At 39.8% G+C, this 26,558-nt stretch overlaps 1 protein-coding gene across 1 annotated transcript in view; it reads left to right on the forward strand.

The window, feature by feature from the left end:
• Positions 1–26,558, forward strand: part of chrna8 (cholinergic receptor, nicotinic, alpha 8) — a 148,059-nt gene that overhangs the window by 77,959 nt on the left and 43,542 nt on the right. Inside the window, exons 5-6 of the mRNA XM_048620319.1 lie at positions 1,293–1,372; positions 8,365–8,532. Of these exons, the coding sequence (XP_048476276.1) occupies positions 1,293–1,372; positions 8,365–8,532 (248 nt within the window). The remainder of the gene's footprint in view (positions 1–1,292; positions 1,373–8,364; positions 8,533–26,558) is intronic.

The following is a 26,558-nucleotide window of genomic DNA, read 5'->3' on the forward strand; positions in this document are numbered from 1 at the left end:
AAGAGTAAATGTTGAAGTTACGTTAATCTCCACTCAACCAGATAGCATCGCACAGTCTGTGGGTGAAAAAGAAACATGAGGTACAAATGGAGACTGATATGTCATCTCTGGCTCCTTACATCATCTTTCTAATTACACTTAATTTAGCAAAGTAGATTACAAATTTGTGATCATGTAATAAGCTACATCCTGTGTTAAGACAAGTGTCTCTTCTCATTAAGACTCAATAATGGATTATCCTCCACCACTGCTAATTTGTCAGGTCCATAGACTCAATATCAAAACAACGTCAGTAGGGTTTCTGAGATAACAAGGTATAGAGCTGGATGAACACAGCAGGCCAGGCCAAGCAGCATCAGAGGAGCAGGAAGGCTGACTTTTGGGTCGAGACCCTTCTTCAGAAACGGGGGAGGGGAAGGGGGTTCTGAAATAAATAGGGAGAGAGGGGGAGGCGGATAGAAGATGGATAGAGGAGAAGATAGGTGGAGAGGAGACAGACCGGTCAAAGAGGCGGGGCTGGAGCCAGTAAAGGTGAGTGTAGGTGGGGAGGTAGGGAGGGGATAGGTCAGTCCAGGGAGGACGGACAGGTCAAGGGGGCGGGATGAGGTTAGTAGGTAGGAGATGGGGGTGGGGCTTGAGGTGGGAGGAGGGGATAGGTGGGAGGAAGGACAGGTTAGGGAGGCGGGGACGAGCTGGGCTGGTTTTGGGATGCGGTAGGGGGAGGGAAGATTTTGAAGCTTGTGAAGTCCACATTGATACCATTGGGCTGCAGGGTTCCCAAGCGGAATACGAGTTGCTGTTCCTGCAACCTTCGGGTAACATCGTTGTGGCACTTCAGGAGGCCCAGATGGACATGTTGTCTGCAGGATGGGAGGGGGAGTTGAAATGGTTCGTGACTGGGAGGTGCAGTTGTTTAGTGCGAACCGAGCATATTGGGTTGAGGAGGGAAGGGATCAGGACGCTGGGCTGGCCAGAGTTGGGAATGTGTTGGATAGTGGAGGAACAGGCTAGATAACACGTGCAGTCGGTCATGAGGGTCACCACCCAACACATGGCCTGAGCCATGCAGAGCCTCCTCCTTGGTGCTTGGGTCTGAGACAACATGGAAAAGAGTTGAACTGAACTAGTGCTGAAGTAGAGTCATACCTTATTTGAAATGTTAATTCTGTTTTTATCACTGCAGATGCTTTCAGACCTGCTGAGTTCTCTGGCATTCTTTTTTAATTGTTAATATGTTAATGTGTAAATAGATTTATCCCTTTTTTTAATGATTTTGTTTCTTTCTTTGACAGTGCTGATGAAAGATTTGATGCAACTTTTCACACCAACGTTCTTGTAAATTCCACTGGACATAGTCAATACCTCCCACCAGGTGAGTGCTGTTGACAAACCTTTGGTTCAGTAAGATTAAGGTCTTAGTGAAACTGTCTTCCCTACCCCCATCACCAACGCTTTCTGAAAAGAAGTTTTGTTTTGAATCAGATTGGCACAATGTTCACTATTTTTGATGAAAGCAGAGTCTTTGAATATTGTTCAGGCAGAGGAAGAGAGATTCTTGATAAGCAAGAACATAAAAGGGTGATAAGGGTTAGGTGGGAATGTGGAAGTCATCAGATCAGCCATGATCTATTGAATGACAGAACATGCTTGATAGGCGAAGTGGCCTGCACCCAGTTTCTAATTCATATGACGGTATTCTCTTTGATGGTGACCAGTACAGGCATTCTTACAGGCTTTCCAATAAACTAAAGATGTTGCTGTACAGACCTATCCAGACAGCTTGCACTCACAATATTCTTGCACCGAGTCCCAGCTGTAGAATCTTCATACCCATTGTCCTACCATGTACCGATCCCACTCCTGATCTGTTTTCTAAGATACACACAATGTGTCTGAGCTAGTTGCTGTGAGTGTGGAATCAAGCAGCAGTGTCATGTCTTCATCATTATTTTGCTTTTAGTATTCCTCTACTACCTGTCCAGATTACACTTCTCAGGAAACTGAATGGCAAAAGTTAAAAGGTGAGTTTCAGGTACGGGACTGAGGGTAAAATTAGCAGGTTTTCTGCTGGCCCTATCTGCAAATTATCAATCAAATCTGGAGCATCACTCAACAAAATCAAGGCTGATTTTTCTCTCACAGCTGCACCCTCCCATATTATCCTCATGTCAATCTAATTTTTTTGTACCAAAAAGCTTTTGGGTTCAGTCTTGATTTAATCAACAACTAAGCATTAACAGCTTTCTGGGCTAGAAAATTGCAAAGATTGACAACCTTTTAAGTGAAGAACAATATTCTGAGAATGTAAGAGTGTAACCTCAAATTCTCGCAGTCAAAGATCTTGTCACAGGATCACACGTCCAATTTCAGATAGTTAGTCATCTCTTCAATTTCCAAAAGCACAAAGCTGGTACCGAGGTTTGGTTACTGAACAGGTGCTGAGTGAACTTTTGTTTATTGAGTTGTGTATTCTCAATACAACTACTCCAGAAGGCGTGCAGCTACTTGTTATTTTCTAGCCTCAGGGCTCGGATGGCATCCAGCAACTCACTGCTGTCTTTGTGCTAGACTCAGGAGACTTTGGCCTGACTTCTGTCTGAAGATGACAGACATCTTGCATCATCCCACCTGTGATTATGTACTCCAGGACCCCACAGTCACTATCAATAACACACTTCAATACTGAGGTTCGGGTTGGCTGGATAAGAAGGCCAGATCTGCATTCAGTATTCCTTAGGGAGGAATCACACTGATGGCAAGGTGGTAATGCATCCTCACTGATGCCAACTGCTCCACTGCCATTCAACACGAGTTTGACGTAGGACTTTGTCCCTGACTGAGGAAGAGTCTGATCTCAGAGCCATTGGCCAATCTGATTGGGCACAGCTCTGTTAATGAACTGGACTAAAGGTGGTCAGAACTCTCTAAGCCTCGTTCATCTTTCATAAAATTGTGGACATGTTGGCGATGAGCAGGAAGGCAGTGGAAAGATCAACCAGTGCATTTTTATTTTAACCTAACCTGAGTGTCACCTGCTGTAGGAGCCATAAAATTCTGACCCAGGTGTGACCTCATCTATATATTTGTAGCAAGCTAACATGATACAGGGTCATTTTATGTTATTAAGTAGAAAAAATCCACTTGTCAAAAAATACAACCATGGACTACCAAAGACTTGAGAAATAACATAAAACTAAGAGGAAAGGTATGCTGTTATGAAGTTCTTATTTAATTCATAGGATGTGAGTATCATTTGTTAGACAAGCATTTACTATCCGCTCTGAATTGTCCTTGGGAAGAGTTGGGAAGCTGCCTGTAATAATAATCTTGCGTTATCTAAATGTAACACAAATTAGGTATGTGGATTCAGTTTACTTCAAGATCTCTGGTGATTTTATTTATAGTATATATGCAGTACAGAGTAATCTCTGGACACAGCCTATGCCTTGAGTGCTACATTTCAGAGAAGCTGAGCTAAACTATAAGCATGCAGGCATTTGGTTTATTTGCATGTTGAACCATTAAAGGAACATTATCCAAAGATTGAACACAAAACTGTTTTCTTGAACCCATGCAATCATTAGACTTAGGTACACCCAGAAAGCTGTTAGGAAAGATTTTGATTCCAGATTTTGAACCAGCAACAGTGAAGGTTTGACAATCTAGTGCCAACCCAGCATCGTGTGTATCTAGGAAGAGGGTTGCAGGTGGTGACATTCCCATGTATTTTTTGCATTTGGCCTTTTAAGTGGCAGAGGTCATGAGTATGGAAGATGTGGTTGAAAAAAGCTTAGTGAGTTACTGAAGTCCATTTTATAGATTGCATACTTTGCTTCCACTGTGCATATATGGTGAAGGGAATGAATGTTAAAGGTGTTACATGGGATTTCAGTCAGCTGGATTTCCTTGGTCTGAGATGGTGGAGAGTTTTGGAGTATCATTAGAGCTGCACTCATGCCAGTATGTAATGAGTATTTCATCACAATCCAAACTTGCACCCTGCCAATGGTGGACAAGCTTTCGAGACAGGAGATAACTTAATCACTGCAGAATTACTAGCCTCAAAATCTATAAGCTAATTTGTAATATTAGGCATATGTATCTTGAACTTTTGAAATTACACTTTTCAAAGCAAAAGCTTGTGGTTGCAGCAGCAAATATGTAACGTTTGTGAAAAATACAAGCTGCTTCATGTAGATGCCACGTCTTCAAACCTTTTGGAGGGAGGACATCTGACCCAGTCCCTGGATGTAGTAAAGCTACTGGATTTGAACTAATAGTCAGAAAGAAAAGCTCTGAAGTCTGAAGAAGGGTCACTGGACCCGAAACGTTAACTCTGATTTCTCTCCACAGATGCTGCCAGACCTGCGGAGTTTTTCCAGCAATTTCTGTTTTTGTTTCTGATTTACAGCATCCATAATTCTTTTTTTAAAGAAAGAAGAGCTTGTAAATCGTTCAAAGCAAATTTGATTAATTCAACTGTCAAAGCATAGTAGGCAGACCCAAAGTAAATAGTTGTTGAGCAGTGAGGGTGGGGAGATGGATTTCTCCTTCTTGGTTCTGGCTACAGGGTCGGTGGCATGGAACATCTCTCCCACTCTATCCTCTGATTTCATTGCTGCAAACCATGAGTTCTTAATGCAAGAAAGAACTCTGAACCAAGTCAATCATTTCCAAGAGAACAAGAGAAATCTGTCAGCTGCGCAGATCCAGAAAGAAATCCCCTGTCCAGCAGCTGTTGTGTAAAGCTGTACTTCAGCATAAACAAGCATCTGCACATAAAACAAACAATTTTTTAGTTTGACTTTAAATTTTAATTGGTCAAGATTTGATATTCTGCAGAGATGTATCATCTTTGATTTGTACGTTTAGAAGAATCGCGTGCACGTTGGATTTGCACTAGTTGATAGATATTCTGTTAATAATTCCTGTATCTTTGAAGGATTTTTAGAAACTAAACTAACTCTTATTAACTTAAGGAACCAGGCTGACTTTATTTCTGAGGCAAAGTTTTTCACAGAGAAAATTCAGTTCTTAAATTGGCAAAATCACATCCATTTTAAATTCAAGCTGTTACCAGATTATGAGTGGAAAGAAGGGGAAGTAATTTCATAGCTTCTGACTTGGTCGTAACAATATGGAAAGTAAAGTACAGGACTTGGCAAATAGGAAAGGTGCAAAGAACAGCAAAAGGTAGTAAAACAGATGGCCAGAGATAGAAGAAAGGAAAATTGCAAGGGATCTCAAAACCAACATGAGAAAGAGTTACAATAATTTCAGATAAGAGAGGGCAGTCAGAAGCAATATGGATCAATTGACAGCTGATAATAAAGACATTGTTAATAAAATAAGGAAATGGCAGTGATGCTCAATAGTTACCTTGCATCAATATTTACAGCAGTGGAAGCGATCAGTGTGATGCTTCAGAAAATGTGAAAAGTATAAGAATTCCCGTGAGATCAACAAAATGACTGATTTGCCTAAATGACCGCTGCCCAGTGCGCAAGGAAACCAAAGCAGGTTCTTTCATAAACAATAAATGAAAATGCTATTTATTGTAAGGCAGTTAAATTTGACATAAGAAAATAGGAACCAGGAACAGAAGTAGGCAATTCATTCCCTCGAGCATGCTCTGCCATTTGATACGATCATGCTGTTCTCATCTTGGCCTAACATCTCAACATATAACTAATTAAAAATATGTTTATCTCTTCCTTAAATTTAGTCAATAACTAATTAAAAATGTCTGTCTCTTTCTTAAGTTTAGTCAATGTCCCAGCATCTACCACACTCTGGAGTAGTGATTCCACAGATTCACAACCCTTTGAGAGAAGTAATTTCTCCTCATCTCAGTTTCTAATCTGTTAGCCCTTAGCCTAAAACTATGACCTCTCATTTCTATATTGCCCCTCAAGTGGAAGTATCCTTTCTAAGTCTACTTTGTCAGTCTCCTTCAGCACCTCATACCTCAATTAGATCTCCTCTCATTCTTCTAAACTTCAGAGTGAATAGGCCTAAACTGCTCAATCTCTCATCATAAGGCAAGACCCTCATCTCTGGGATTAATCTAATAAACCTCTTCTGAACTTCCTCCAATACAACCACATCTCTCCTTGAGTAAGGAAATCAAAGCTGTATACAATACTCGAGGTGCAATAATAAAAGAAACAATTTCTAATCCATCCAACAACTATACCATGTTAAAATTGAAACACATGCGTGTGCACACACACATAAGACTGACAAAAGACAAACAGTTTAAAAAATATACAGTGGGTGGTAAAGGATATAGATAAACAAAATTCTGAAGATTGGAAGTTCAGACCACATGGTGGAAAGCCCTTTTTTCTCTTCTCAGTTATTTTGTTTTTTTTGCAGTGGTGAGATGCTGTTGGCTGTACAATGATAATCAAACTGATAGTGGTTGGCATTGCATCACATACAAAATTATCAAATAAAAATTGACAGCAAGAAACATGAGGAAATAAAATGACAGGTAAAAATATAAGTTTTAAGATGCATAGTAAATGTAGGGAGTGAGATGGACAATCAGAGAGGTTTGAACATAAACATTCTTGAATTTAATACTTGGGTAACTGAAAACGCAGCCACCCGAGGTGAAGTGTAAAAGTTGGGAATGTGCAAGTGGCTATAATTGAAGTACCACAGAAATCATTTGATGGTTTAGAGTTGAAGCAAATTGCGGAGACATGCAGAAGACTAAAAGTGGGGCACCCTGCTTGGGAGTGCTTAAGGAAAGCCTTCCAAAGAGTCATTTTGAAGTGCCACAGAAAGAGGTGCCTATGGCAATAATTGCAGCTGAACATTTCAAACTATTCTACCATGACATGTGAAATAAGAATAATAACTGAAATCTGCTGTGAATTGCCCTGTCACAATAATTTTAGTCCCTCATGACCATTACCTTCTCAGTGCTCTGAAATATTTTAAGAACAGACCATGAATGGTCACATGTAGCGAAGGCACTTTTACAGCAATTTGATGGTGAAATTCCAATATCTTCCCACAATGCTACATGCCCAGAGAATAGAATCCCACTATCAGGGACACAGAAACTAAGCTTAAAAACAGGATGTCCAACATACCAAATGTGGACTTTCTTTGCATTTTTGCTTTAAGTAAATAATATCTTTTCTGATGACTACCTGCTGAGTAGTATACAATTAAATACATTGTGATTATTCACCCTGTCAGCTAGACTGTAGGCATGCAGAATAACACTTGCATCATTTTTATCTATTATGGCTAAGAACAGGAACAAAACAGGTTTCTGTTCAGGAACATGTGCCTATACTAGATATAGCTGACAGCAGTTATCATGTGGTAACCTCACACTGAGTTCAGAGAACAGCCATAAATGCTGATGTGGTTTATGAAACATCTAAGCCATTCAACATACAGGGTTATACTATTTGCTCCCAGGCATCCATTTATTTCATTCTCATGTTGTTAATGCCAAATTATTTTTTGTTTATTTTTTCAGCAGCAAAGTCAGTTGAAAATCATTTTAGAGTAGGGCTTCCATTTTTTGTATATACCTTACTTGACTTTTTATTAATATGTTTCATTCTTTACAGTCTCTCAACATTTGGACCTTGGTTATTAGACAAGACAGCTGGTAACAAAATAGGAAAAACAGAAGTTTGCCAATTTAGCCCACACAAACAAGCTGTAGGCTTTTAATCATCATTTTAGAATGTGTCTCAGGTGTAAGATGGCATGGACTGATGGTTCCCCATCTGGCTATTACCTGTGATATCAATATTTCAATGAATTACACGTCTATCTCTTTGCGAATCATTGAGTGCTAAATTGAGTTTCAACCTTAAATTGACCAGCCTTTGGGTACTTCAGATTAATGCATTGCTGGGCACTTCAAATTTAAATGTACTTGTCTCCTTTAACAAAATAAAAACATACTGGTTCAGCTCAATTCAACTTTGTATTTCCTTCATTGTCATGATAAACATGCAGCTGCAACCATAGGAGTTTTGAACTTTTGCAGATTAGATTTTCCAGTCAATGCCTGAAACAAGTATTGGCAATTGCAATACATCACAAAGTCTGTGGTTTGCACAAAGATTGACTTCATGCTATTCTTTCAAAGTCAGTCTTCAAAACGACTCCTTGTGCCTCCTACACAATAAAGTCTCCCAAAGACATTCAGAATTAACTGAACAGCAAGCTGTTGTGCTAGCTAACTCAGAATGGTGAGTATAAAGACAATCAAAGGAGAAAGGTTTCAAAAAGGCCTTTGAATTACTGCAGAGATTTAAAAAGGTGATAGTGACAGAACATTTTAAGTTTCTGTTGAAATAATTTTGATGTCTTTGAAAAATGTAGGTATTCTGAAGAGTACATGCTACATTGATGTCCGTTGGTTCCCCTTTGACGTCCAAAGGTGCGATTTAAAATTTGGCTCATGGACGCATGATGGTTGGTTAGTGGACCTGCAGATGTTGGAAGCTGATATTTCTACTTATTTACCAAATGGAGAATGGGACCTTGTTGGTAAGTTTCATTCCCAATGAATATCCCAATGAATAAATAAATGGATAGCAAAAAAATCAACAACATAAATTGAGGACAGAGGAAAGCAAAATCCTTGTGATAGTTTATCCCAATTGTGTTGCTTTAACTAACCATGAACATGTTGATATCTTAGAAATCCATGTCTGCCTTTTACAAAACTATGTTTGAGTCTTTTTTTTCCTGGGTTTCTGTCTCTGCCATAATACTGAAATGGCTGACATATGAAACATAAATGACATGCTCTGTGATTATGTAGGTTTTCCCATCTTTACTGTGCATAATCTTTCTCAGCCTTTGGCAAGAATGATGCAAAATCATCTTGCATAGTCTCCTCTCTGCTATTCTTGTTCTTTTACTGTAACACCTTCTTGATCACAAACATACCTCACTTTGTACTGTCAACAAAATTTGATATATCTCACTTGGTTCCCTAATCTAAGTCACAAATGTAAATTGTGAATAACTAAGGCACTCGACCAGTTACAGCCCTCTCATTCCAATAATGAAATGTTGATTCCTGCACTCTATTTTCCTTCCATTAACCAATCCTCAAACAATACCAATATATTAACCACAGTCATCTGTACCAACTCAAATAAAAGCAAAGTGCTGCAGATACTGGAGAACTGAAATAAAAACTGAAAGTGCTGGAGAAACTCAGACAGTCTGACAACAACTGTGCAAAGAGAAAAACCGAGTTAACGTTTTAGATTCAATATGACTGTTCCTCCAAATAAAGGTTGGGATAGTGTGGTAATGGGGACTGTTCAGGTTGGGTTGGGGAGATCAGTAGGGGAAATTGTGGACTAAATAGTAGTCAAGTAGGGTGGAGGATGGTGTTTGTTGGATGGTGAGATTTTGTCAAGTTGGATTGTGAGGAAATTGAAGGGGGACCAAATATGTGGAATTGTGTGTCAGAGACTAGTCAGGTTGGGTGACTGGGAGTTGAAGCATAGGGGAGCTACTTGGTTGGAGGTTGGTCAGGAATGGTAACTGGGACATCCAGAAGAAGCAGGTCAGATCAATTGTATAGTTACCTAGGGGTCAGAGTAGCATTTTTTTTTTCACACATTTCCTGTGGAGCATTTCAGAACTGTCCAAAGTCTTCAATTCTAAGTCAGAGTCAAAGACTTTTTCAGAAGGTCCAAGAGAGTAGGGGAATTGCCTATTGGGAGTTCTAATTTTCTGGGCAATTCCTATGGAGTGCATCAGAATGTCCATGGGTCCTAATGCGACATCTTGAGTCCAATGATTGGCTGAAGGAAACAAACTTCTTTGCTGGTTTTGGACTATAAAACCCTTTACCCACATAGCTCCCATCTCCAAAATGAATGATAAACCTTTATCAGAAGCCAATCTATCATGTTTCCAAGAAAACTGTTATTTTTCTGAGGTAGATGGGGATTTAACTAAAGAAACAATCGGTCGGTCAACATTTTCTATTTATCAAGATGCATCTTCAAATATCATAAATTTGCTTTAGTGAGAAATAGATAGCCATTATTCAGTGAAGAAGAGCAAGGCACTCTCCTTCGTGTCCTGGTGAATATGTAGTTTTCAATCCAACATTAATAAAACTGATGGTATAGTTATTATAGATTATCTGTTTATATGCTTCAGAAGTGTCTTGTTGGCTGTAAGGTGTTTTGGGACAAATTGGGTCACAAACGGTGCTATATAAATGCAGGTTCTTGCTTCATTCACAGCTATAACATTAAGGAGCGCAAAACTCTGAACTTTTTCCCTTTGTCTGCAATGATAATTCCACAAGTATAAATGTTTATGTCAGTCTGACTGTGTGGTTCATACTACTTGACAGTGATGATTGTATTTTTCAGGTTACATTTCCACATTCTAGCAGCATGATAAATATAATTTTCCAGAGTATGGTCACTTAGATTTGTACTTAGGCTCTTGATCTGCAGTCTGGTTTTTAGCCACATAATTATTCAGGTATTTTTTTCAGGTGGTTTAGTATTAGCACTTCTGTTGGGATTGTATCCTATACATTCACCACTTCACAAGGGAAACGATTCACTTAAGCACCAATTTCCCTTAAGTCTTGGGAATATTGTTTCCATGTTTTATTTTCAGGTTCTTGATGATTCATTTGTTCCTTCCAACATTTTTAGTGACAATAAGGGAAACCTTGTTCATTCTTCTCCCATGGAATGAAATCACTTGTGTGAACTGATTTAAATCTATTGATAATTGAGGAATCATCATTGCAACTCTTCTGTGGCCATTGTTCATTGTGCTAATAATAAAAAGATAGGTGCTACCAATGCAGAATAGGTCAATCGGTCTCTAATAAGTAGTTTGATGGTTTGAAACACTTGGCACAGAAATAGATCTGTGCACCATTTTATTACAAACGTTTTAGCCTCAATATTTATGGAAAGGTAAGCAGCGAGCAGATACTCATCTTCACAGTTAGGAAGCCTGAAAATATTGGGAAGGCAGTAGTACTGCCTATCGAAATTGCAGGGCCTCCCAAAGCATTGTGAATGTTGATAGTTTGATGCCACTCCCTGGCAATTTTTTTTTTCATTCAGCAATTTAAATAAGACAATGGTTTCTCCTTACATCTGTGGCCATTATGGATGCTTAATTCTAGAACCACTTATATTAGAATGGTACAATTAAGACATTTAGATTGGCAATTTTAAGATGTTATTAAAAGATTATCTGTTTTTATTGTATTTAGTAAATTAGATGTTTATTTGTTTCACAATTAGTTAATGTTTGAGGAATGTTTTTGCATTTTATTTTTTTTCAGTATCGAGCGTTTTAAAATTAGTTTGTTAGAAGTTCATTTGTTCTGAATGCCTCTTTCAAACATCCTGAGTGTTGCCTGTAGAGGGTGGGTTATTGGATTATGACAACGCTGTCACTTTAAGAGGTTATTTTGTCCTGGTTTTTGGTTTGAAGAGAGGTTGTAAGGCCCAGGTGCGGAGCTGTCTGTACGAAAGTAAACAATTTGCAAGACCTTAGCGTTTTTTTTAAAGTTGGAACAACAGAAGCAACCTGGTATGGCCAGTTCTCTCAGACTGGGCTTTCTAGTCCTTTTTTAGTTTTTAGATTTATTTTTAAGCAGATGCCTTTGGGATCTCAAAAGAGTTGGAAGCTTCAGTGAATGTCTCCTAGCTGCTACTTCCTCTGAAATCTCTCTCGATGCTTTTCCCTCCTGGATTGGAGAACTCATGTGAGGATCTGTGTCTGAATTTGCCTTATTACCTAGGGTTGTGTTAATAGGATGTTACTATATTGGAATGGTTAATTAGTAATAGATACTGTATCTACTATTTGGTTAAGTTTTCCAATAGTTAAGTTATTCTAAATTCCTCTTTTTTATGTTTTTATTTTAAATGTTTAAATAAATTAATGTCGAGCAGTTTTATCAGTCACATTGCATCTGGAACACAACAATTTACGTTTACCTTTTAAAATAAGAAAAGTTAGGATCTAACCTACCTTCTTAAAATATATTGAGGGAGTCTGGTCTGGTCCATAACAAGATAGGGAATATACATAGGAAGCATGGAGGAGGACAGAAGTGAGGATTTGAGAGCCTGACATTCATCATAAAAAAAACTAACCTGATGTAGAATGTTCTAACTTGCCATCCATCCATCTTTGTTGCAATCTTGGGCTTTCTTCTGGAGGTGGGGAATCCAACTCCATTCTGATGTCAACTCCCTGAAAGAAAAATATAATTGTTGGGTACTTTCAAAGGAGAGGGGTCTGCCCTGCTGGGATGTTTCCCACTCAACCTTCTCCACTTCCTCCTCTGCATACTTGTCCCCGTAGCTGTAAACATTTGAAGAACAATGTTTTAGATACTGCCATTAAAAATACAATTTAAGATTAGTTATGAAGAGGATGAATCATTTTTTATCAATCTTTCCTTGTTCAGTGCAACGTCTGAAAGTAAGCTCAGTGTTTCAGTTATTGATGGGATGATTAATCGCTACAAGCCTCATTAACCACTGTGAAGAAATGATGGATATGCTGCATCCAGAATATTTGCATATCTTCTGCAAGGAAGTTCTAATTTAGTAGTAGTACTTGGAGAATTTGGTATTAATTTGAAGTAATTTACTTCTCATTTATATAAATCAAAGGTGAGGCTAAATTTGGATGAATGCATAAAACTTTGCACATCTATCTCCCAAAAGGATATCAATGCTTTCCAATATCAATAGTTCAAAAAGTGACAAGCATAAATTTGTGGCTTAGGTGTTTACATTATGAGGAAATGCTTTAGATCTGTCTCTCTGCAACTAGGTACTAGGAGTATATAGAGATAAGAAGGTGCAGAGCTGGATGAACACAGCAGGCCAAGCAGCATCAGAGAAGCAGGAAAGCTGACGTTTCGGGCATAGACCCTTCTTTTTAACCCCACTGCGAAGGCCTCCAGCATCTGCAGTTCCTACTATCTCTGAAACAATTTTAACCCCACTGTGAAGGCGAACAAGGGTCTAGGCCCGAAACATCAGCTTTCCTGCTCTTCTGATGCTGCTTGGCCTGCTGTGTTCATCCAGCTCTACGCCTTGTTATCTCAGATTCTCCAGCATCTGCAGTTCCTACTATCTCTGAAACTAGGAGTATATAGTTTTGATTTAAATATGAGAATCATTTATTTATATGGCCAGCAAATCCCAGGATCTATCCATTGACACCTGTGACTTCTTTCCTCATGGATCTGAAAATGCATGTCTGTTATTATAACAACTATAATCATACCTTTCCGGGGATTGTCACTTTGTCATGGTGGAGAGGCTTGTGTTTAATTGATCCCGAGAGTAATGTTGTCAGGAGTTCTCAACCCATGACAGTCGGAGGGGAAGAACCAGACAAAGTGCATTCCAGAAAAAGTCTTCAAAGGTGCTTCAAAAGATATTTGTGTAATACCAACGGCTATGACAGCAGATGATGGTCATATCAATAGGGAAATCCGCAGTCGCTGAGATTTCCTTGGCACTGGAACTGCCTCTACGTTTTGTCAAGGGCCACGTGTCTACTGATGTGCAACAGTATTCTCATGTTAAAGGATGTAACCTTCAACCATCACCACGTGCCCCACCCTCCACCCTCCCTGCATCCTACTCTCACAACACACACCCTGCTGTGATTGCGAGAGGTGACAAGGACAGGATTGAGAGATCCAGAAACCCCTAGCTTCAGCACAGCGCACAAACTGTGGAGTTTGATTCAGTCATTTCGCTCTTGAAATGGGAACAGGAGAGCATTTTGGAAGTTTTCTTCCTGATCGAGCAACCCTCTTCAGGATCCACTCTGCTCAGTCTGCGTGGGGCACAGATTAGAAAAGATGCCTTAAAAATAATCTGTTCTGTCACCAATCTGGCTGGAAAATTGCATCCAGTGGGCTCGTCTACCAGTGGTCTGAAAATCAAAGTCAAACTCAATCTTGGAACTTGGAACTCTCCTAGAAAAGTGAGAGAGAAAGTATGAAAAAGAAACCTGAGAAAGCAACGCCAGGGATCCGGAGGCCAAGGAACAATTCCTCCTCCTGGAAACACATGTATAATCAGAGATGGGGCTCTAAATCAGGCTCAGCAGCCGTACAAGGACCCAACAGAACCCATAACCACTGACACACTAATCATACTCATTAGCGAGCATTTCCAATGACGACCAATTATTTTTGTTCTTGCCTTTTCTTCTGGCCAAGGCAACAGTGACGTGTGTTTCTAAGAGTCAATCATTTAAAATGCAGTCATAGGATAAAAGAGAAACCACAGTGTGATTAGACAAAGACAACACAATTTTATGAATGGGAAATCAGGTATGGGAAACGTGAAAGAAAAACAGTCCCTGCTTGTGCTGTACAGATGCTCCTGCCCTCATTCAGACAGATCCTGAACACTGGGAGCCAGCAATGAGTCCGTGGCAGAGAGGGATTGGTGTAGAGGGAGACTGCGAGGGACAGGCTGCCTGAAGGGCAAATGAGGGGATGAGGTGTTCAGCAGTTTGGGGGAAATGAGATGACGAGTCAGTCCAGGACAGCAACCAAAGGCCGAACAGGCCTCATTACTTGTGCATCCTTGAGGAAACATCTTCGTCATGTTATAGCAATTACCCTGGAGCGTTAGTACCCCACTAGCCTGTTGTTTTTAGACAAAAAAGAGAGGTATCCTTGAGCTTCATTGTCAATTTCAATTAGGGTAGATAGTGATGCAGTGATAAAATGGACCAGTAATTCTCTAGGCTAATGATCTGGGGTCCTGGATTCAAATTCAAGTATAAAATGTGGAATACAGGCTAGTCTGCATAATGGTGACCATGAAACTGTCATCAGATGTCCTTTAAAATATCTCCATCTGCTTCGTGAATGTCCTTTTAAGGGAAGAAATCCGCTATCCTTTCCTATATCTGGCCTACATCTGATTCACTACAATGTAGATAACCCTTAACTGCCCTCCGAAATGGTGCAGTAAGCCACTCAGCTTCAGGGCAGTTAGGAATGTGCAGCATTCACTGGCCTTTCCAGTGGTGCCTACATCCTGTGGAAGAAGTAATTACCTGGTTATTTTTCAAGTGGATCTGGAAACAGGCAGCTCAACCATTTAAGTAACACAATTTCCTGTAAGCTACCAGGACCTATGTAAAACAGGAGCACATCTCTTCAAACCAAGTCGTAATCCCTTCAGTCATACTTCACTGATCTTGGGACAGTGATGGGTCTAAGGGCTACCCTCGGGTTTGCAGGAGCCTCCCTAGATAGTTTGCCTATGGAGGTCAGGATAAAGAGGGATGTATTACTTTCCCAACACTCCCATGAGCTTCACAAGTGCAACTATCCAGAAGGCTGGGATAGCGATGACTGAAGGCATCAGTGTCAGCAATGCCAATCGAAGGAGGTTCAGTGGGTTTGTTGGTGCAGTGAGGCTGAGGATAGTTCTTCATCTCTCTCAACAACATTGGCCAACACTGCATTCTCTTCCTCCCTCAGTGATATGCTCCCCTTCAACGTATTATTAAGTAAGCCATCAGCAGCACTTATCACAACCACTTTCTGTCTCAATTACAGTCGCGTGTTTTTTTTTATTCAATTCACACACCCTTCCCATCTCACAATCTAACTCTAGAACAATTCCCGACCTTTCTAAGGACTCCTTCTGCATTCACATTCCAAGTGCTTGGCTTCACTTTCACCACCACCATGTCCTCCTTCTACCTTGCTTTCTTTTGCAGTAACCCTGAACCCTTCACATCTTCACTTACTTTTCAACAGACAGTATTTCTTGTTCTCCATTTTGCAGGATGAGACAAGACATAATGTCTCATGGGAGGAGAGGGATATGAGGCAAGGCGAGAACAGTAAAAGTGCCAGACAAAATGACCCTTACCCAAGAGGTAAGCCCACGGTATTCTTTTGTCATATGGTTTGATAAAACACCGAGTTTAGTGAGACTGGTCGAAGAGAAGGTGAATCAAAAACTGTCTTTAGACTTTGAAGTAATATTATTTATTACATGTTAATACTAAAGGCTGTTCTACATCGTAATCACAGATATACAAGGCTCAGAGCTTATATTGGGTAATGACTTATCTTAATACTGTACACACATACATACTCAGTAGTATACAACCCTATGACATCATCACAATGTTACTCCAGGATCCCAAAGCCCTTCCACAACAGGCAAGAACAATGGGCTTCAGACAAGGCAAGGCTAACAGCATCAGAAACAGAAGTTGCTGGAAAAGCTCAGCAGGTCTGGCAGCATCTGTGAAGAAAAAAATCAGAATTAACATTTCGGGTCCGGTGACCCTTCCTCAGAACTGATCCTTCCTCAGAACCCGTCCTCAGAACTTTGTCAGTTCTGAGGAGGGGTCACCGGACCCGAAACATTAACTCTGATTTTTTCTTCACAGATGCTGCCAGACCTGCTGAACTTATGCAGCAACTTCTGTTTTTGTTCCTGATTTACAGCGTCCGCAGTTCTTTTGGTTTTTATTTAAAATCCTATCTGCTGTTTCTCCACCCAAGTTTCCAACTTTGTATCCTTTAATAATCTTCCTCACTATCTGCAACCCCTCCAATTTTCATGTCATCTGCAAACTTATTAATAAATCCACCTATACTTTCATCCAAATCATTATATATAAATAATACAAACAACAGAGGTCCCACCACTGATCTTTGTGGAGCATCACTGGTTACAGACCTCCAGTCAGAAAACACCCTTCACAACTACCCTCTGTCTTTTGTGATCAAGCCATTTTTGTATCCAACCTGCCAACTCACCATTGATCCCATGTGACTTAATCTTATGGATCAGCTGAACTTGAAGGGTCTTGTCAAATGCTTTAGTAAAGTCCATGTAGACAGCATCCACTGTCCTACCTTCTTCAGTCATCTTCATCACTTCCTCAAGAAACTCAATTAAGTTTGGCAAGACAAGACCTCTGCTGCATAAAACCATACTGAATATCACTACTAAGTCCATTCTTGTCCAAATGCGAGTATATCTTCTCCAGTAATTTCCCTACCACTGATGTAAGGCTCACCAGCCTACAATTTACTGGATTATCCCTGTTGCCTTTCATAAACAGAGGAACTACATCAGCTATTCTTTAGTCTCCTGGGACCTCGCCTGTGGTGAAGGAGGCTGCAAAAATCTCATTCAAGATCCCAGCAATCTCCTCCTTGCCTTCTTTAGTATCCTGGGATAGATAGATAGATAGGCCCTGGGGACTTAACTGCCTTAATGTTTTTCAAGACACCCAACACCATTTCCTCCATAATATCAACATGCCACAGAATAATGAAATTTCCCCTACCCAATCTTATCATCATCCATGTCCCTGTCCTTGGTGAATACCGATGCGAAGTACTCATTAAAGACCTCACCCATTTCCTCTGGCTACACAAATAAAATCGGTCCTTTTATAGCTACTAGGAGCAAATTGCTGCGGATGCCGGAATGTGTACTGAAAACAACAAATGCTGGAAATCCCAGCAGGTCAGGCAGCTTCCATGGAGAGAGAGCAAGCAAACATTTTGAGTCCAGATAACTCTCCTTTAGAGCTGACATGAAAAAGCAGAGGGGGCAGCGTTTATGCAATGCTGTGGAGGGGGAGGGTGGAGTGCTGGGGGAGAAAGGATGTTGATAGTGCAGATTAAGTGATCAAAATGTGAGAATGGCAGAACAATGATGTGTCTAACTGCCAGATTGGAAAGAGCAGAGAGTCCCACTGGAGTCGGGGGAGGGGAGAGACGACATGGTGACAGAGAATGTAACAAGCAAAGCTAAAAGAAAGGGAAGGAATGAGTTCACAGTTTGAAAGTGTTGAATTCAATATTATGTCCAGAATGTTATAAAGTGCCTAGACCAAAGATGAGATGTTGTTCCTCCAGTTTGCGCAGTGATTCACTGGAACATTGCAGCATGCCAAGGACAAACAAGTGGGCATGCAAGCAGGATTCTGTGTTAAAATCACCAGCTACAGGAAGATCAGGGTCATGCTTGCACATGGTCTGGAGGTGTTCTGCAGTCTGTGTTTGGTTTCTCCAATGTAGCTACTCTCTCGCTCCTAATATACATATACAGTAGGAATTCTCCTCGATCCTACTTGCCCTGGATATTTTATGCCCCCTTCTAGCCCTCCTAATTTCTTGTTTAAGTTCTTTTCAGCTTTCGTTATACTCCTCAAGGGCCTTGTTTAATTTCAGTCTCTGAAAAGTTACATATGTTTCTTTTCTATTTTGACTAACTTTGCAATATCTGTTGTCATCAAGGTGCCAAATCTTGCCATTTTCTCTTTCATCTGCACAGAAACATACTGGTTCTGAATTCTGATCAACTAGCATTTAAAAGACTCCCACATGTCAAATGTGGATTTACTTTCAAACAGGGCACCCTTCCCCCAATCTAATTTCTCCAGATCCTGCCTAAAACTGTTGTGATTAGCCTTCCCCCAAATTTAGCAGTTTCACCCGAAGACCAGTCTTATCCTTATCCATACTTTCTTAAAACTTACAGAATTATGATCATTGTTCCCAAAATGCTTCCCCACTGAAATTTTGATGACCTGGCCAGGCTCATTCCCCAGTAGAAGATATAGTGTGCCCTCTGAAACCCTCTGAGGTTTACTCAGTACTTATTCACTAACAATGATTGTTCTAAGTTCCTCCTCTTTACCTGTTACTATTGGGATGGTACTAGTATCCTTCATTGTGAAAACTGAAGCAAAGTATTGATTTAGTGACTCTGCCATTTCTGGGTTCCCCACAATTAACTCCCCAGCGTCATCCTCCAAGGGACTAATATTAACTTTAACTACTGTCCTCCTTTTTAAATACTTATAGAAGCTTTTGCTAGTTTTCTTTCATAATTTACCTTTGTTGGTCTTTAAAAATTTCCCAATCTTCCACCCTGACACTCACCTTTGCAATTAGTCATGCTTTATATTGCCATTAACTTCTTTGCTTAGCCATGGATGTATCTAGCCCTCTTAAAACCTTTTTCCTTTATGCTTTTGTAGAACATTCACGGAGCACTTTGGTTCTTCTTGGAAATGCTGATGAATTAATCTGAGAACAGTAGCAGGAAGAAAAATTATTTGTTAATACTGTAGTACAATTAAGGCAGAGTTGGGCACTTCCACAGCCTGACACAAACCCTTGTCGTAAATAAAACATTGTTGCTGTTAGCATGTTTGGTCCCTGGAGTTAGACACTGAGGCAAAATGTGTTTTATGTAAAATGTATAAACGTGGACATCATAAAATATGCATAACTATAGACATCTGTCAAGGCGTTATTATATAATGCCTGCAGTTAATTGTGATAGAGACTGACAGCATCCAGCCAGCTGTTCATCTGCACACAATTTTCTGTCACAACATTTTAAGCTATCTGAAAATGATGGAGAAGCCCCGGTTTGATAGGACTTGGAATTTACCAAGATGTATTCTGTATATGCAAAATCAGAAAAAAGTTCATTTAAACTAATCTGAGTCTATTCTTAAGACTAAATCACATTACTACACTGAGGTAATGGCATTATACATTGCTGTTCCATTCTTCCACACAGCCAGACAAGGGATTAAAATACCACATACAATCATGTGAAAATCAAGTTTCTAAAATTAAACTTTTAATAGCAAAAAAAACGGGGGATTAACTTGCACAAGGTAATGTTTTAGTGTAGTTAAAAATCACCCTCTACTGTTGTCTCACTATCGGAAAGTTGATGTTTCAGAGCCTGTTCCCACCAACTTTGTCTTCAATAGTGCCACAATGGGATGTATTTTGACATCACATATGGATATGGGCAGCCACCTTTGGTGTGCTAGTATATGTTTCTATCAAGTAACATTGCACCAGGCCATGTTCGACCTCAAGGAGTGGGTGTAAATAAAATGGTTGGGATCTTTTGGCTAAAAATTGAGGGTCGAAGTTGAAGGTCAAGTTTGACACATGACTGACTGTTACTCAATGATCTATGGTTTGCCTGTTAGGTAGCAGCAATCAAGTTGTCAGTTTTAAAAGTTATACACAGCAGCTCACTTAAAGAAAAAGATTTGTACTTGCCTAATGCTTTTATGACCATTGAATGTTTCAAACACATTACAACCAATGAAATACCATATATACTTGTGTAAAAGTTGAATTTTTGAGACCCAATTTTTTAGCCAGAAGTTAGTGATTCAATCTTTACGTAGGTACATAGCTTTTGACAGGTTGCATTGCGTGCTTAGCTTGATCGAAAAAGACGTTAATTACACTGGAATAAATCAACAACAATAAATATTTGAGATAACGAGGTGGAGAGCTGGATGAACACAGCAGGCCAAGGAGCATCAGAGGAGCAGGAAAGCTGATGTTTCGGGCCTAGAAAATTCTCTAACATTTATTTATTTCATAATATGAACATATATACCATTGTGAATTAACTATGAGATTTCACATTGAAAGCCTTTGAAATCATAGTCATCGATTCATACAGCACAGAAACAGACCCTTTGGTCCAACTCATTCATGCTGATCATGTTTCTGAAACTAAACTAGTCCTATTTGCCTGTATTTGGCCCATATCCCTCCAAACCTATCCTGTCCAAATGTCTTTTAAACTTTGTAAGTGTACCTGCCTCTACCGCTCCCTTTGGCAGTTCATTGCATAAGCGCACCAACTTCTGCGTGAAAAAGTTACCCCTCTGGTCCCTTTTAAATCTTTCCCCTCTCAACTTTAACCTATGCCTTCTGGTTTTGAACTCCTATACCCTAGGAAAAAAAACCTTTGCTATTCACCTTATCTATGCCTCTTATGATTTTATAAACCTCTGTAAGGTCACCACTCAGTCTCCTACACTCCAGAGAAAAAACATCCCAGGCTATCCACCCTCTCCTTATAATGCATACCCTCCAATCCCGATAACATCCTTGTAAATCTTTTCTGCACCTTTTCCAATTTAATAACATCCTTTCCATAGCAGGGTGACCGTAATTCTATGCAGTACTTAAAAGTGGCCTCACCAATGAAAGTACATGTGCCAAACACCTTCTTCATCACCCTGTCTTCCTGTGATGCCACTTTCAAGGAACAATATACTCGAACCTCCTAAGTCTTTCTGTTTGACGGCATTCCCAGGGCCCTATTATTAACATTTGAAACGTCAAATAGTTTAAACCAATAGCCTGGTTGTAAATTACCATCATATAGGTCTACCTTGATTTATTTAGTTATACAATGCTAGTAAGACCGGCAGGAATAACGACAATGCTGGTGTTGGTCGATTTCACAACACAGACAATGTTGTTAAAAAAGGCAGAAGTTGAATAGATCCCAGGAGACCAAACTTCTTTCATTGTGTAGTCTTGCCAGCTTCAAATTCTATGCTTTTTTGATTCATTTCTTGCAACCATCCTGATCCATTTGGTCTTTTTCATTGACATGGATGATATCTCTTCCTGAAATTTCTGTTTGGGGAAAGTTTTATGTTTGAATATCCATATCTAATTTATTTTATGTCATCCACCATACAAAGTGGAAGTGCTGTGAAGCACACTTTCTCTTGGCTAACCTCCTTTACAATGATGATTTCTCACCAGTCTTGGTATTGACCCTGTGTATTGGAGTGAGCAAGTTTATTGGTGTCTTATCTATCGTTCAAATGCAGCCTAATCAACATGTTCTTCTTCTCAGTGTCAAATACCAAAATAGTTACACAGTTAACATCAGGTTCTCGTGGCAGATGCTGTGAAAGTTTGTGTTTCTTGGGGGAGTTCTAAATTGTGCCTCCTCATGAATTTTGTTTATCAGTTGGCACTGGCCTTGAATTCTAGAATGCCAGCTTTCTTCATTTCTCTGAGGCCATTGAGTCATATTACTTCGTGGATGATAATTGGACCATTTCACTGATGCTCACTAATTCCTTCTGCCACATTTTTCTCCAGGTCAGACCACTTGCTCAGTATTTGGCATTTTTTTTCTCATTTCTTGTGCCTGCTTACTTGATCTCTACTTATTTTCTTGAAAACATTAATTTGTCTTGCCGCTGTGCAACTATTAGTTCTCTCAGCAAATTTCACAACTTTCAGTCTAAACTGAATTATGTACTTGCACTTTCCCGAAGGCATCACGATAAGTGAAGTAGTACTCATTTGTCGTGTCATTTTGCTGGGAAATTGCCACCAGAATTGGGGGAGGGAAAATCTAAAGCTTTTCTGTTTGTATCTTCACGTTAATGCACTGTAAAAACTACAAGTAAATAATAATCACAATGAAATTTTATCCTAAACTCAATTAAAGGTCCACTTTTACATGAGGTTTGTGAAAAGCAAGAATGTTTTTAGGCCAAAGATCATGTGGTCAACTTTTATATGCTATTACTGTTTACATGAGTAAATATGTTACTTCTGTACTGTTGTAACTGCTGCAATATAGGAAACATTAGGCACTCCCTCAATCCTTGATTTTTGCACTCAATTCCATCAGTATCCCACAGGAGTACTTTACTTTTGTGCTCATGCTGTGAAAGGCCTTGAACTCAGATGTCTGATTCAAGAAAGAGTTCTATTAACTGTTACATCAATAAATAGATTTTATTGAATCGCTGATTTGTGTTTAGAGCCTGATATCACATATGTTGCTGCCATCATAATCACAGTGCTTCATACTTTGAAATTGCTGTTTGTAAGTTGCCAGAGACCCAAAGGCATCTGAGGTCTCTCCATGATGTAACACCATAATATTCTACACCAGTGGCCTCATAAAAGGGAAGCAGAGGCTATGGCAGCGCTAGCTTTCATCTCTTGGGTGAAATTCTTCAAAACCAGATTGGGAAAGGATCGGAGGGGAGGGGTTAGAGGTTTATCAATAAAAAAACATCGGGGGGGTGATCAGAATGCTTTCTGATGAACTACTTGATTCTTGTATAATTAGGGAGCATACTTTCCCTGACACGTAAAACAAAACTAAGATATGTGGATGCTGAAGTTATAAAACAAAAGCAGAAATTGTTGGAGAAACTCAGCTTGTCTGGCAGCATCTGCGAAGAGAAAGCAGAGTTAACACTTGAGTCTAGTGACCCTTCTTTAGAACTGATATTAGCTAGGAAAAGGCGCTATATGTTGCTGAGGTCAGGGTGTGGGATGGGAGGCGGTGAGGAGTTAGCAGATAGGTAGAGACAGAACTCAGAGGGGGAGAGAGAGAGAGAGAGAGAGAGGCGGTCAGGCAGACAAAAGGAAGTCTTACTTAGTAAGCCAGGGAGAAAGAAAAGCTGGAACACAAACAGAAGTTGCTGGAAAGGCTCAGCAGGTCTGGCAGCATACATGAAGAGAAAATCAGAGTTAATGTTTCGGGTCTGGTGACCCTTCCTCAGAACTCAGAAGAAAAGCTGATAATGGGAATAATGAGGAGGTGAAAATGGGCTGGCTCTGCTGAAAGCAGCCCATATGACAAGGCCTGAGATGAGAAGACTGGTAAAGGACATAGAAGAAGGTGTTCAGTCTTTAAAATCATTGAACTTGATATTTAGTTCTGAAGGCTACAGGGATCCATGTGGAAATACACAGTTCACAAGGGGAGGCAATGGCCTGGTGGTATTATCGCAGGACTGTTAATCCAGAGATTCAGGTAATGTTTTGGGGATCTGGATTAGAAAAACACCATGGCAGTTGGTGGAATTTGAATTCAATAAATATCTGGATTTAATACTCTATTGGTGGCCATAAAACTTTTGCTGATTGTTGTAAAAACCCATCTGGTTCACTAATGTCCTTTAGAAAAAGAATCTGCCATCCTTAAAACAAACTGAAAGAACTGCGGATGCTGTAAATCAGGAACACAAACAGAAGTTATTGGAAAAGCTCAGCAGATCTGGCAGCATCTGTGAAGAAAAAATCAGAGTTAATGTTTCGGGTCTGGTGACCCTTCCTCCATCCTTGCCTGGTCTGGCCTAAATGTAACTGCAGACCCACCGCAATGTGGTTGACTTTTAACTGCCCTCTGGGCAAATAGGCAATAAATGCTAGCTTAGCCAGGGACACCCTCGTGCAGTGAATGAATTAAAAAAAGCACAATGTGGTCTCCTCTGTGTTGGGGAGGTGAAATGCAGACTGCGTTACCACTTTGCAGAACACCCACGTTCTGTCCTTAAGTATGACCCAGAGCTTCCAGTTGCCTGCCACTTTAGCACATCACCGTATTCCCTGACTAACATTTCTGTCTTGGACTTCCTGCAGTGCTCCAGTGAGGCTCAGCAAAGCTGGAAGAACTGCATCTCATTTTTGCTTGTGAATCCTGCAACGTTCAGTAACAAAAAAAAATGTTGCTGGAAAAGCTCAGCAGGTCTGGCAGCATCTGTGAAGGAAAAAAGAGTTAACGTTTCGGGTCTGGTGACCCTTCCTCAGTACTCAATATTGAATTTGATAATTATAGAGCCTGAACACCACCTTCTATGCCTGATACCCATCTCCACACCTCTGGCTCTGTCATGACATTGGCTGCTTTCCGCCCATCAATAGGTGAAGTGGGTTGGCTGATACTGGGTAAGTCTCCCTAACTTACTATCATCCATCCCTTTGTCTGCCTAACTCACTTTCTATCTCTCTGGTATTTGTCTCTATCTATCTGCTCACTACCCCACCCCTCAGCATAAATACCACCTTTTCCTAGCTACAAGCAGTTCTGAAGAAGGGTCACTGGACTCAAAATGTTAAATCGGCTTTCTCTCCACAGATGCTGCCAAACCCGTTGAGTTTCTCTAATAACATCTCTTTTTGTTTTGCTGACAAGCTCGATGACAAACTCCATCCTGAAGCATTGCTCATGGTTATTTCTTCCTCCTTGCTCCAAAAATTAAACTATAATGAAATTGTTCATCGTTAAGGAACAAGGTTATACTTTGCAAAATTTGCCCTGTAGAAAGGCAAGAAATGGAGCCAAGTAATGACACTCTGGTATTTTTGTGTCTATCATATATGTGCTACCTCTATATTTCAGGAGACAATAATGGATTGAGGCTGGAGAAGAAGGACAGAGCTGTCATAAATTTGAAGGTGGTTCGATTAAAAAGAGATTATTATTATTAATAGTAAGGCCACATGATTAAAATGAGCAATAATATCTTGCCCCTCCATTGCAAAATATATCCTTCATGGGTGGCACTTTGCCAGATTGATGCGTTTGAGGCAATTAACCATATTAAAAGTGAGGTCATTTAGATAGGTCAACCTTCAGGTTTAACGCAGCACTGGACTAGTGTTGAGAGAAATAACTATCAGATCTAATAATTCAGCTTACAAACAGTTGCTTGATATTGAGTATTGGTGAAAAGAGAGACATATTGCTAAATGCCTGCGTCTTCCACTTGTCATAACGAATTATGATTTATATCAGAGCACCCCTTTCTGCCCTGTAGTGTTGTAATTGTTTAAAATTTACCAGTCTTGTATTTGTCCTGATAAGTGACAGCTTTGCAAATATGTCTGTCTTTCCGGCAATATTGAATTTCAACTTATGTTTGCCAAACGTAAATTTAGCATAGAAAGGACAGTAAATATATAAGAAATGAGGTAAAACATGTAAATAGCAAAACGATATGATCTTTTATCCCTAAAGGGAATTGGCTACAATTGGGATGTAGCCTATGTGGAAGGATTAATGTTGCTATAAAGAATCATTGGACCAATTGCTTGTTCCATTGAGTTTTTCTGGCTGTCTGCACCGTCTTTGTATTAAGAGTACAAATTTTCCTAATCCTGTCTTTCCAGTTTCCGCAGTTCGCTGGTAAAAAAATGTCCTCTTTTGACACTTCAGTCAGAATATTGTAAATAAAAATAATTTTCTTCTCTGATGACCAAGTTGCCTGTACCAGTTGTCAACAAAAAGGAACTTGTCAACAGCTCTCGACAAACCTCTTAGTTGTCCTTCCGGGTACACAACTTGAGTATTGCTTGAAAAAAATAGAGTTTATTACAGCTTTTCTTCTTGCACTCATTGAGATAATTTACAATAATAACCAATTTAAAGAGGAAAAGCATTTTTGTACAACACGGGAACAATACTAATTAGTCGTCAAGTGGGCAGTGATTGGTGGAAGTGTTGCTTTTGAAAGTGTACCCGTTAGCTGATGACTGTCACTTAACTACCAAGGAATGAACCAGAGAATGGTTGTTGCCTGTTTTGCTCATTTGAACAGGTGTAGTCATATATGTTCTTGCTATCTGCAAAAAATAGGGCCGTATATATTAATATATTTAATTTCCATTAAGTGCAAGTGAACCATACGGCAAGCCACACTGACAATCTTAAATTGATTGTTACACAATCTTTAGCATGATCAGAGTTATTTAGTAAGTATTGTACAATCACATCCATTGTTGGACACTATGCTTACAGATTTGTAAGCATGGGCTGGTTGGGCACAGTTAGTTCTTGAAAACAGTTACGACCAGCATTCTGCCTAGCAATGCCTCCATCAGAGTCTACTTCCCAAACAATCATAGAATCCCTACAGTGTGGAAACAG

The sequence above is a fragment of the Rhincodon typus genome, chromosome 3, assembly GCF_021869965.1.
Source record: "Rhincodon typus isolate 14 chromosome 3, sRhiTyp1.1, whole genome shotgun sequence".
Taxonomy (NCBI): domain Eukaryota; kingdom Metazoa; phylum Chordata; class Chondrichthyes; order Orectolobiformes; family Rhincodontidae; genus Rhincodon; species Rhincodon typus.